This window comes from Gavialis gangeticus, unplaced genomic scaffold (genome assembly GCF_001723915.1).
Source record: "Gavialis gangeticus isolate Ggan-Ray unplaced genomic scaffold, GavGan_comp1, whole genome shotgun sequence".
Lineage (NCBI taxonomy): Eukaryota > Metazoa > Chordata > Crocodylia > Gavialidae > Gavialis > Gavialis gangeticus.
The window spans coordinates 8265453-8277393 of record NW_017728980.1 but is presented as its reverse complement, the minus strand read 5'-3'; the positions used below and the strand labels follow the sequence as shown (position 1 = coordinate 8277393).

Here is an 11941-nt window from a genome sequence, read left to right as displayed (position 1 = left end):
CCGCCGGGACCTGCCGCCGCCGCCGCCGCCGCCCGGGATGGGGGGCTCGGCCGCGCCCTGGCGGGGGCTGGTGGCGCTGGGGCTCAGGCTGCTCTTCCTTGTGCCCGCAGGAGTGCCCGTGCGCAGCGGAGATGCCGCCTTCCCCAAGGCCATGGACAACGTGACGGTGCGACAAGGGGAGAGCGCCACGCTCAGGTAGGAGCCGCCGCGCGTCGCGCGTGTCCCTCGCCCCGCGGAGCTGCCCCTGCCGAGCCCCCCGGCGCTCTCCTGCTCCGCCGGGACTTCCTGGCACCCAAGCGGGCGGGGGCGCCCTCAGACAACTCGTGCCCGCGGGTTTTGTCTTCGGTGGCAGTTTCTGCCCCTGCCCCTGCCCCAGCCCCAGCCCGCGCTGCGCCTCCCTGCCTCGAGCCTGGCACGGCCCGCAGCGGAGAGCCGCCGCGCCTCCCTGCCAGGGCAGAGGGATGACACAGGCAGGCGAAGCGTGTCGTGTCCTCCCTCCGCTGCCACCCCCGGAGCAGGCGAGAGCCCGCTGCTGTGGCCGTGGCCGGCGCGCGGGTGCTGCGTCGGCTCTGTCTGGAGAGGTGCTTGTGCTTTGGGGATCCAGAGCCGGTTTCTAGCTCTGCGGATGACCCCCCGGTAGATGGTAGCTGCGTGATTTGCAAAGTTCAGAGCAAAAGGAGATAATGAGATCGGCTTCTGAGAGGGGCAACCAGGTACCTGGGGCTTTTGAAGGGAGCGTCAGCCCAGTCTCCAGCACACTTCTTGCCTTTCATCTCCCTAATATGTGGGCAGGGGGGTTCACTGGAAGAGCTGGACGCCTCCCACCCACTCGTTCAGCCTGGTAAAAGCAAGGAACCGCACAGAGCAGTGCTGCTGCTTTTCAAAGCTCGTTGCCCAACATTAGCTAATGAGCACGCAAATCCCTGCTGGGAGGAAGGAGAGCGCAGAGCAGACCGGCGCCCCGGAGCAGAGCATCAGTGCTCCCAGCCAGTGTTGCCAGCCGGTTTGTGTGAACTGCTCCTGACGCCCCTTCTGAAGCCCGGTCCTGCTCCCCATCCAGTGGTGCCCAGCCTCTGCAGCTCCCCATTTGTCCTCCATCCAATTTAAGGCCTAGTTGTGTCCTGCCAGAGCTCAGCGGTAGTGGTTACCACTTGAGAATAAGGGGCACAAATGGGTCAGTGCCCAGCTTGGATCGTGGAGGCTGGCTGGGTCGTTCAGAGCACTTTCCCGGCTCTCAAGTCCTGCACCGTTAGTCGGGCTGCTCCAGCAGGGAGACGGAGACAAACCTGGCTCCTTTGGGGTGCGTTTGCTAAACCAGTCAGTGCAGGGGTGGTCAGCCCGCGGCACGTGTGCTGCAAGGGCGTGGGCAGCCTGTGTGTGTATACATGGGAGATGGGGGAGAGGACGGCCAGCACAGTGGCAGGTAGGGCAGGGAGCAGAAAGCAGAGCAGCACATCAGGCAGGGGAGGAGATCCGAGCGGCACTTGGGAAGGCACAGGGACAAAAAGGGCCCCGCTGGCTTAGCAGGTGCAGCCCCTGAGCTCTGATGTCCGCGGTGGTGAATGGGGCTGGCCCCACGCCGTCCCTTCGGTGTCCCAGGGTGCACTGCAGATTTGTGCCAGCAGAGGGCCAGCTTTGATCTACTTTGTCACTTTTGGGGCCGTTTCTGGGCTGCTGGAGCCTGCCGCGCAGTGCCTGGCTGGGCAAACGGGAATGCTTGCCAAGCCGCCGGCCCCAGAGCTGTCGGGTGTCTGAACCTTCCCGCAGGAAACTTTTCACTCTCCAGCAGAACTGTTCCCTGCCTTCTCCCGGTAGCAGGACTCTTGGGGAAAAAGCCCCCCCCAGAACTGCAGTCTCATGGTTCCTGTCTCCCCGGAGTATCCCCTCCCTGCGTCTCAACCCTGCTACGTGGCTTCCCTCCCACACCCCTCTCTTTCCTTTGCCCTTCAATTTTAGCATGGCCTGTTCATTCCCCACCCTGCTTTCACCTTGGTTGCCCTCCGTCTGCCCCTCAGTTCTGTTCTTCCCCTCTCTAACTTCCGTGCCACCACTGTTTCCTCACCGTTTCCATCTTCTCTCCCCTCTTCCTCTCCTCCTTCCCCCGTTACACCCTCTCCACTCCTCCTCCTTCTGTCCTTATTGCAGGCTTTCCCCTAGCCCTGGTGTGCTGCGGGCATCACCGTGTGCTCAGCTGCAGGGTTGATGCTTGACTCTCTCTGTGCCTTTCCACGGCAGCTCCCTGTCAGGCCATGGTGGGCTGCTTCCAGCCTGCCCCGTTTCCACATGGCATTGACAGGCCCCCTCTTAAGTGTCTGTTTGGTCCTTGGGTGCCTGCCCTGGCATGCAGAGAGATGGTCAAGGCACTGCTGCAGACTCGGTGCCTCCCAGCACGGAGCACTGACAGTATGACACCCCCAGCATGAGTCAGCTGAACCCTCCAGGCCTCTCCCAGAATGGTTCAGATAACAGGGAGTAAGCGCAAAGCCCCAAGAAGTTTTCAAAGCAAGAGTATTGCCGCCTTTGATGTCTGTTGTGCTGCTCTGTCCTGCCCAGGAGGCTGGCATGGCTGCTGTTTAAAGGAAAAAAATAACAGCCCTCCCTGGTCTGAGCTGTCTCCTTGGAGCTGAGCGAGCTCCACCACGGGTCTGAACTCCGCTATTCGGAGGATGGCAGTGCCTTCACTGTTCAAACCAGCTGTTGTCACTCAGCTCAGCGCTCTGAGATGGACATATGCAACTCACCCATGAAGGGAATCTTCTGCTTCCCTTGAATAGGTGCCACGGCAGTTGTAAGTCAGCAAAGGCAGCCCTTCAGCGGGCGGTGGGATTCTGCAGGGCTGGGGTGCATCAGGGATGGAGCTGATTCTGCACTGTCCTGGGAGAAACTATGCATCTAGGACAGAGCTGCTGTGGATTTGCTGTGGCCACGGGCAGCAGGCTGTAGTCTCCAGCAAGAGACAGTGAACCAAGAATGGACGTGCAAAGATTCTCAGTGGCAGCTTTGCAGTACCCTGCAGGGACAGGCTGTATTGGTATGCAGGGGATGGTGATGTGTGACAGCACCTTGCAACAGGCTGCAGTATCCTGTAGGGTGACGGCATGTTGGGATAATGATTTTCGAACTCTCTTTCCTTCAAGAGCAGGAAAGCTGTAACTCTTCTCCGCCCTTAAAACTGACCAGTCTTGCTGCATTTTGCCCTGATTTTGGCTTGCAGTGGGTCTCTGGTGTAAGAGATGCAGGGTACACGCCCAGGCTGGGGAAGGAGGTAGCTGTGTCAGCTTCCCTCTGTTATGCCTTTGGGAGATCTGCTCTTCAACCGACAAGCTTGAGAGTTCATTTTACAGTCATTGGGGATGTGTAGGGCTCCCCAGCCGGTTTACAAACAAAGAACCTAGATCCTCAAAGATCCTGGATGCAAAGATCCAAAGATCCAAAGAGCTCTTTGCATCCCTAGAATTTGTAGCAATCCCTTTTACCCAGAGGGACACGGCCCTCCCCACTTTGTAAATGGAAATGCATCAGGGTCAGACCCAGAAAGGTCCTGCACACCTGCATCTTCCCACTGATTTTAATAAGGCTCATCACCTTTTATGATAAAGTCTCTGAAACATGTATGGTGTGGGGATTAAATTAATATCCAGAATGAGATCTGAAACAGGGAGCAGAGCTCTGTGTTTTACAGGGAGAATAAAACAAGGATCCTCTCCAAGCAGACAGTAGCTAGCCCCAGCCTCAGCAGTTTCGCTTCTCAGGATGTCTCTCTGCCTCTTCTTCCAAGAGAGCCCTTGCCTCATCGTCATCTTTGCAGACACAAAGCCTCCCTCTCCTGGCAAGCTGCAGGGTCACATTCCAGCTGTAGTAAACCTGTTCTGATATTTTGGATGGAGACTGGTGATGGCACCTTACTTTCTACCATAAGAACCAACAGTTCTCATAATGCATTTAACTACCTTTCAACTCAGAGCAACCCAAAATCAGCCAGTCTATCTGTCTATTTATAGAGAGAATGCTGATATTGAGGAAAATATTAAAGTAAAATAAGAATTTGGATATATAGTCAACCGCATGGTATTACTTAGGCTGCCAGGCAACCAACCTTTTCTAACAGACATTGGCATAGTTCATAAAACAGCAGCTGCCGAAATTTTCAAGCCTTCATAGTTTTATCTGCATTTAAGAAAGAGTAGCTGATTTTTGTGCATAGTGGAGAGGCAGGGTGTTTGGGTTCCCTTCCCGGTGCAGCTGATGACTTGTGATCAGAACTCGGGGCACTTCATCTACTGCTCAGTGGGCACATCTACATGTGCAATGAATGTGCCTGAATTTTCCGCGAAGAAAATTAACCTGTGCCTCTGCACACATCTGAATTAGACTAAACTACTGGACAGAAATTGCTGTACACGTGTAGCTGGTGATGGTTTACTCCACATTAGATTAATATGCAGTAAAGCATCTTGTGTAGACACACCCAGTGCCTCCATTTCCACATCAGTCAAATGGGAATAGCAACACCTGTTTCACGGGGAAGCTGTGAGAAGCAACTTGCCCGTGTTTATGAAGTGGTCTGAGATCCATCTGTGAGAAATCTTATATCTAAAATAGAAACACAACTGCATTTTCCCTGTATTGAAAAAAGTTTAGAAGTAACGTGCCCCCATTCACGTCAACCCAAACCTCACCCACCCCCAGGTCCATCACCAGTAGAAAAGAAAAGAAAAATGAACAGCAAAATCGTGCTAATTCACACAGAAGACTTTGTGATTCACTGAATTTTGCCAATTAGTGAGTATGTGAACAAACCCAATTAAAATAAAAAGCCAGAATAAAACATCATGAGATGTTGTTCCTTCATTTATTTTTGCAATTATAGTTTTAATTATTTCTGACAATGCTTCATTGTTTTTTACAATAATCTACCGCAGTCTATTTCCTAGCATATGATGAGGCCCTGGCAATATAAGACTGCTGCAAGGAGGCAGTAGCAGCCAGCAAATTTGGGCACTGGTCTGAGAGTCAAGAGATGGGACTTATTGTAGTGTCTGCCATTGACCTTTTGAGTTGCCCCGGACAAGTAACAGCCCTGCTCTGTGCCTCAGTTTCCCCATCTGCTGAATGGGGATAATAGCACTCATTCACCACTGAGCTCTATAGCTGAAAGCGCCAGAGAGAAGCAAATTATTGTAGCTACGTCTCTGCTATTGAAATCCGTGCTGAGAAGTGTGGAGAGACTGCTGCTTTTTACGTGCGAATGCTAAAAGCCCAGGGCTTAGCAAAGAACAGATTAGCGAATCTCTGCTCTCTCTCTGCCCCCTCCCTCATTCCCCTTCCCCCAAAAAAGTTTCCCAAAGAAGCTAAATATATACCTGCCGTTTCCAAGGTAGATCTTGCTGCATGTAGGAGCTGTAATTGGCGACTCGCTGAAATTACAGGCATGGATTCTGGCATTTGGATCCTCCTGGTTGGCATAATAATTTCTCCCTAGGTAGCTGGTATTTAACTTGTCTTATCTGCTCCTGATAGTTATAATTACAGTGCCCACTAATTTCACTGTAATATCAGAGCCTTTGTCTGGTGGTGGAGAAAGGTCACTGGGTTGCAGGCGAGCTCCCTCTGTGCCAACCTATTGCACAAAGACAAATGCTCTTACGGACTTGCGGATACTGTGGCCTTGCAAATGTGATGGGGCCTCCGTAATAAATGCCCGGGCCCATGCACTGGGACTGAACAGCCTCGGGGTTCCTGTCCACGTTTCAAGCTGGGTTCTCTCGTGTTAAGGAGGGAACGCAGGAGGCAACAATGAGAAGGATGCCTGGTATTTCTGCAGCCCCTTAACATCTCTTTGTCAAGCTTATGCAACATCCTGGAGTCTTTGCCATGGCGGTTCTGCCACTGTTATTCTCATCCTACTTGAGTACCTACCTCTGAAGCCAGTGGGCTGTATTTGGTAGACGTCTGCTCCTGCCGCTAGAGTAGCTTCAGTCTAGAATTCACGCAACCCCTGGGAGATAGATCAGCAAGTCTGATTGCTGTTCCTGTCAGCACCCCTTCCTTTGAACCTGATCCTTCAGACATGGGCTTCACTGGGCAGAAGCTGAGACGCTGTGTCTCTGTTGCTGGTTATTGCTGTTTCAGGGGAAGTGGCAGAATACAACAGACAGGGTTGTGATGAGACGGCGGATGGCTTCAGACAGTAACATTGCAACTAGGAACCTGGGCTGGCAGCCCTTGCCTTAAAAAGATGCATTGTAGACTGCATTAAGCCTTTTTCGGCTTTACAAAAAAGGGGAAAAAGTTACAATTTCTTCTAGGAGGTTTAGGATTGAAATCCTGGCGAGGTTCTTGTAGTTCTTTCTAGCGGGAAGCCAACATCCGCACCAAGTTCTTGAGCTTTACTAGTCTGATGTGTTTGGCAGCAGCAATATTCAGCTACAGAGGGTGAGACTGAATTGCTTTGTAATCCCTTTGCTATGGAGTACACTAGATCTTTCTGTCGGCATAATAAACTCCCCTGGACTGTAAATGGTAATCGCTGTCTTTTCTCTAGATAATGTGCACTGTTCCAAGAGCTCTAGTCTTTGTTTTTGGAACGGGATCAGGTGTTAATGCTACAAAAAGAAATCAGGACACAGCAGCTGGATTTCAAGTTCCCATCTTCCCAGGAGTTTTCTGTCTTCCCTATCCTGCTCTGTACATGGATCTGCATCCAAATATTTTTCCACTTCCAGAATTTCTGCCAAATTCCCAAAGCCCTAAACCATGGCTGCTTTTTATAGCAATTAAATGTGCAATTTTAAACGATATTCTGGAGACTACAGCCAAGCAGACAATTCATGATGAGTCGCTGATTTTCACCTTTCTTGGCTTTCTTAGTCTCTTTGCAAACAGCCTCAGGAGGGAACAGGATTTTTCTCCAATTGTATTAATTCGAAGTTATTCACCAAATCAATCCTATGAATAAATCCTGGTCTGTTGTGAGTATTTTAATGTGAATTTTGGCCATTTGAGCTGTTTTGATTGGACACGCTTGTCTCATGCTCTTGCCCCTTGCCTGGATGATCCAAAGCTGTGAAAGGTCAAATCTCTAGGGCAAATACTCATAGTTTCATCTTGTCTATGTGTTTCCCATGACAATCTGCCAGTAGCTGCTCAAAATTGGCTGTTCCCATGACCGTTCCCACCAGCCAGCTCGATCCTTCGACTCTGTGAAGAAAGCAACCACGCGATGTTCTCATCGCAGGGACATTAAATGGCAGATGTTGACAGAAATATTTTCTTGCTGCAGCCCCCTGGCTCTTGGCCCTGACCTCCTGCTAATGCATCCCCATTACGGTCTGTTTTCAGTCCTGCAGCCAGGGTTGCACGTGCCCATTTGTACGGTACCAGGCATAGGAGAAGGGAGGGAGTTTCTCTGTCCCTGTTGCAGTGCGCAGCTTGTGTTTGGAAACACAGAGTTGGATCAGAAACGCCTGAAGCCAGGGGTGGGTGATTATTGCGGGCGAAGGGCTGCTTAGTGAGTTTTGGCAAGACATTGAGGGCCACATGACAGGCAGCCAGAGGCAGATAAATATTAATTTTCTAAATTTTTTAGGGGCCCCACAGGCCAGATAGAATGGCCTGGAGGGCTGCTTCTGGCCCGTGGTCTGCATTTTGCCCACCCCTGCCCAAAGCAGATATTACTTGAGCACACTGTGGATTGCCTGCAGCTAAATATTCAGTGCAGAATGGGATTCTGTTTTCCACCAGCTTGCGCTGCAAGGGCGGCCTTGTCTCCAAAAAACTGAGCAACAGTTTGGCTGCCGGTGTGGCCAGACCGTTCCCGCCCATGCTAACTAACTGCCTGACTAGTCCCTTGCAGCTCCCTGTTTGTTTTTATCCATCTGTTGTCTCTTGTCTTTGACATAGATTACAAGATCCTTGCGGAGGACCCAGCTTTGCATTCCAGATTTATACAGCACCTAGCACAGCCAAGGTGTGGTGTTTGCCCAGGGTTCCTAGGCATTATGGTAATACAAATAGCAAGCCATAACAGAAGACAATCGCTTCTGTTCCAGAATAGTGTACGGGTGGGACGTTATTCAAACATATTCCATAGGTGAATTACCCCGTATAGAATCATAGAAAATCAGGACTGGAAGGGGACTCAAGAAGGCATCTGCTCCATCCCTGTCCAAGCCCCAAGACCTTTGGAATAGCCCCATGGACGACTGAGCAAGAGAGAATTGATTCTTGGCTTGTCTCCTCCTCTGGAAAGTCCAAGCCTTTGCTATTTGGGCACGAAGGACTTGAAGAGGGTGGGGGTGCAGTGAGAGGGCTGAGCTCGTATTCTGCCTGGAGAGAAAATGGGATAGAGTTGCGGGGGGGAGAGCAACTGGTCCATGCAAGAAAGAAGAGGGAATTAGGCATGATAGAATGAGACTGAGAAAGCGGATGATGGGAGGAAGAGTAGAAGAAAGAAAGGAAAAGAAAGCAAAAAAAAACCCAGGAGGGCTGAGGAGAATGAACTAAGAAGATCCCACATGGCGCGGCACGACAGGAAGCTTGTAAAGTTCAGCGCTCTGAGAAGGCAGGAGTTCTTAAATCAGGCCCAAGTAATCAACACAACTAGCCCGGGGACAGAGAAGAAAGGTGCTGGCTGGAGATAGCTGAGATTAATGGGGTTTCAGTTTAAGCCAGCCTGCTGTTCCCCCAGCCCCGGGACACGACACAGCAGGGCAGTGCCTTCCCTCCCTTTATTTATTTATTTTGTGTGTGCACACGTGTGTGTGTGTGTGTGTGTTTAAAAAAAAAATCTAACAAATTTCTAACCCATATAAATCCAATTACCCGTGTTTTGCCTGCAGGGTGCGAGGGAGATTAATGTTAGTATTTTGGCAGGAATGTAAAAAGAAATAGGTGGTAATAACAATGAAGGCTCATAAAAAGGAGCCGATAGCCGAGTCTGTGCCTGGGAACCTGGCTGTAATTCTCATGGGCATTTGCCATCAGTCTGTGCCAGGGCCCTCTTCTCCTGCAGAGGGGCACAAAAGAGCCAGGAGTGCTTCCTGGGCCTTGGACCAGTTCATCCTGAAATGGATGCTGCCAGGGTAGTGGCATTGTAAGTCGGATAAACGTGCACTGCAAGAGCTTCTTCCCTTCGAAGACCACATGGTGCTTTGCAGATATTCAGTGCTAAGCCCCACATGAGCCTCAGGAGTCCAACAGCATTACACCAGTTTCACAGGAAGGAAGCGGAGTGCTTGACTACTGGTTTTGTAGAAGGTCAGGAGTATCTCAGCTTCTGCCGAACCCGAGAGCTGCAGTTTCTCGTTATGCTGCAAAATCTGGCTCAGGTTGAGTTGGCCCAACGTTGTTAAAAATGCTTACGGCCAACTCAGAAGGGGCATCTGAACTGTAGTCTTCTGGTCAAACTACATTATGGACACAGCATCTGTCCTGGGAAGACTGCAGCAGGGCCCACATCTGTGTCACTGTCACTGCCCCTCCTCTCCATTGTGGCCTCCATTCTGCATTGTCTCCTCCTGCCTCTCCCATCCCTTCCCTACAGCATTGCAAACCTGAATGCGTATGAGGTGTCTTTGCTGCAAATTTCACCCGGGTGATAGATTAGCCATGCCTAAGGCAATGTAGAGAGACACAGAGAGAGCAAGGCAATGTAGCTGCAGGCCAAAGGCATATCTGACATATTGTGTGTTCCCTGCTAATACATTCCCCTGCGTTACACTAGGATCCTGGATCATATCCTGTGCTCCTTTGCAATGCAGTATACTGAGATACTCCATAATTCTTTCCCAGTCAATTGTGGGAGAATTTGTCTGCTCTTTTGGACAGAGGGAATTGTGGGAAAGCATTGGAGGACTCAATGTGGTTTAGCTTCACATCCTTGCTGCAAAATGGGTGGGTCGCCAGCTCAAGTGAAAGCTGTGTCAGCCCTTAGCAGCCAACCAGCTTCATTGTGAGCACTGGTAAACTTGTCAAAGGTTTTTGTGTGTGAATGGGAAGAGGGTTTGTTAGCGACAGGCAAAAGAGACCGAGCACGGTTTGCTGTGAAGAGGTGCCCATACTTGCAGTGTCAGCAATGTGGTGTCTCAGTATTAAGCTTCAGAGGCAAGAAACGCAAACCTTGGCTTTGCTGCTTCAGGCTCTGTGTCATAGCTCCCAGGGTATCTGCAGGACACCAAATGCTCAGTTCAGGTATCTTAAATTTGTTTCTGTCCTTTACATCCCTTCAATAACTGCTTCAGCCCAGTGTGCAAAATCCCTTGCCGCATCCCCAGTAATCACCCCAGCTCATATATTAATCACGTCCCGGATAATGCGTCCCCATAACAGTATCCACGGTCTCTGCTTCGCTTTGCACCCGGCTCCTTGCTCTCCGTTTATTACCGCGGCGCGTTTTATAACCTGCTTTATCAGATGGCTTTTTTTTTTTTAGAGAGCAGAGCCCACAAGCGACTCATCATTTCAGAACCAGGAAGAGAGCCGTTAGCAGAGAGAAGAAAGCTTCCATGCTTATACCTTAAATGAAGAGGCCGCTTTACAGTGTTGTTGCATCTAATTCAATCAAGGCAGTTAAAGCTGAGATTTAAAGTCTTTTGTGCTATCACAGGAGTTGCTCTGATGCAGCAGCGGGTAGAGGAAAAAGACTGAGCCCATTTCCAGGGAGACTTGGAAGTTACTGTAGGAGACAGCCAGGCCCCAGGCTTTTTGCAGCTGTGGCTACTTTTGGAAACAGTTAGCATTCACGTCACACAAGATCTCGCTTTCCCTCCCCCTCTCTGCTCTTGCTCCTTGTTCACATATATTCCATTAAGTGGAATTGATTAGTTTGGCTTTTTTTTTTCTTTCTTTTTAGTTTTGGTTTTAATTACTATGTTTAACCACATAATTATTATACCGGCTGGCCCTGACACCGTTCGAATCATCCCCACTTCCCTCACACCTGTTGGAGTGTACTGCTTGGACTTAATTAAAGGCAGGGTGCCCCAGCTCGCAGAAACAGCAGGGTAAAGTGGAGGCTCCTTGGAGTGGCGACCACTCTGGGAGAAGGGCCTGGTTCATCCCTAGAGTCACTGACTGTAGGGTGAGAGGACTTTATTATGACCATCTTGTTTGGCCTCATGCACGAGGCAGGGCATAGACGTTCATCTGCAGATTCCAGCATTGAGCGCAGACTTTCTGACTGTGGCAATGCATGTCTAGTAGAAATAAAGTCTGGTGTGATTCAAAGATGTCTGGGGCGATGAATTTGCTACGTTCCTAAGTAAGCTGGTCCAGTTGTTAACTAGTCTCACGCTTAATAACTTGCCCTTCATTTCCACTTTGAATTTGACTTCCATTTGTACTCGCTGTCCATTCTCAGCAATCCCCTCCTTACGTAGGTACGTTGAGATTAGTATTGAGTGATTAAGTGATTTCTTTATTTTTAAGTTCAATTGGTTGAGCTCCTTAACCTTCTCGCTATCCAGCACATCCGCCAGATCCAGACCCATTCTTGTCGTCCTTCTCATGTGAACTCTCTCCCATTTCTCATCATCCCTTTTCAAAGTGTGGATCTTGGGAATGGACATGTAGCAGTCCACGGTGCCTTTAGCAATACCATATGCTCGAGAGAGTTAGCTTGGAATGGGTCGCATCATCTTTGGAGCAGTTTTGCATGGGTGGAATATACTTGTCCTCATTTCGGGATTAATATGTCTAGCTGCCCCAGTGCATGCAGTTAGTGTAGACAAGGGAAACCACTTAAGCCAGTTTCCTTTTCAAGCAAGTTATGCCCAGCTGTTGCCAGTTGTGTCTGTCCTTGCCTATAGCAGGGTGCACCTAAGGTGGTTGTTGATACCTGAAATCAGGACTGATGTCAAAGAGACATTGCTAGAGATGATTCTGCTGTTTGATTTTAACTAGCTTTTGGCAAAGCAAAGTGGAAAGATCCCCCCCCCCCCCC

General features: G+C 50.2%; 1 protein-coding gene across 6 annotated transcripts in view; it reads left to right on the top strand.

The window, feature by feature from the left end:
- The window catches only part of LOC109292186 (opioid-binding protein/cell adhesion molecule homolog), an 805011-nt gene that overhangs the window by 434675 nt on the left and 358395 nt on the right, over nt 1-11941 (top strand). For 4 of the 6 annotated variants that reach the window (XM_019509549.1, XM_019509537.1, XM_019509528.1 and 1 more), the window contains exon 1: nt 21-195. In XM_019509549.1, the coding sequence (XP_019365094.1) occupies nt 38-195 (158 nt within the window). In that variant the 5' untranslated portion in view covers nt 21-37. Of the gene's footprint in view, nt 1-20; nt 196-11941 lie in introns of those variants that run through there. The other 2 variants (XM_019509519.1, XM_019509543.1) reach the window with 1 other exon arrangement.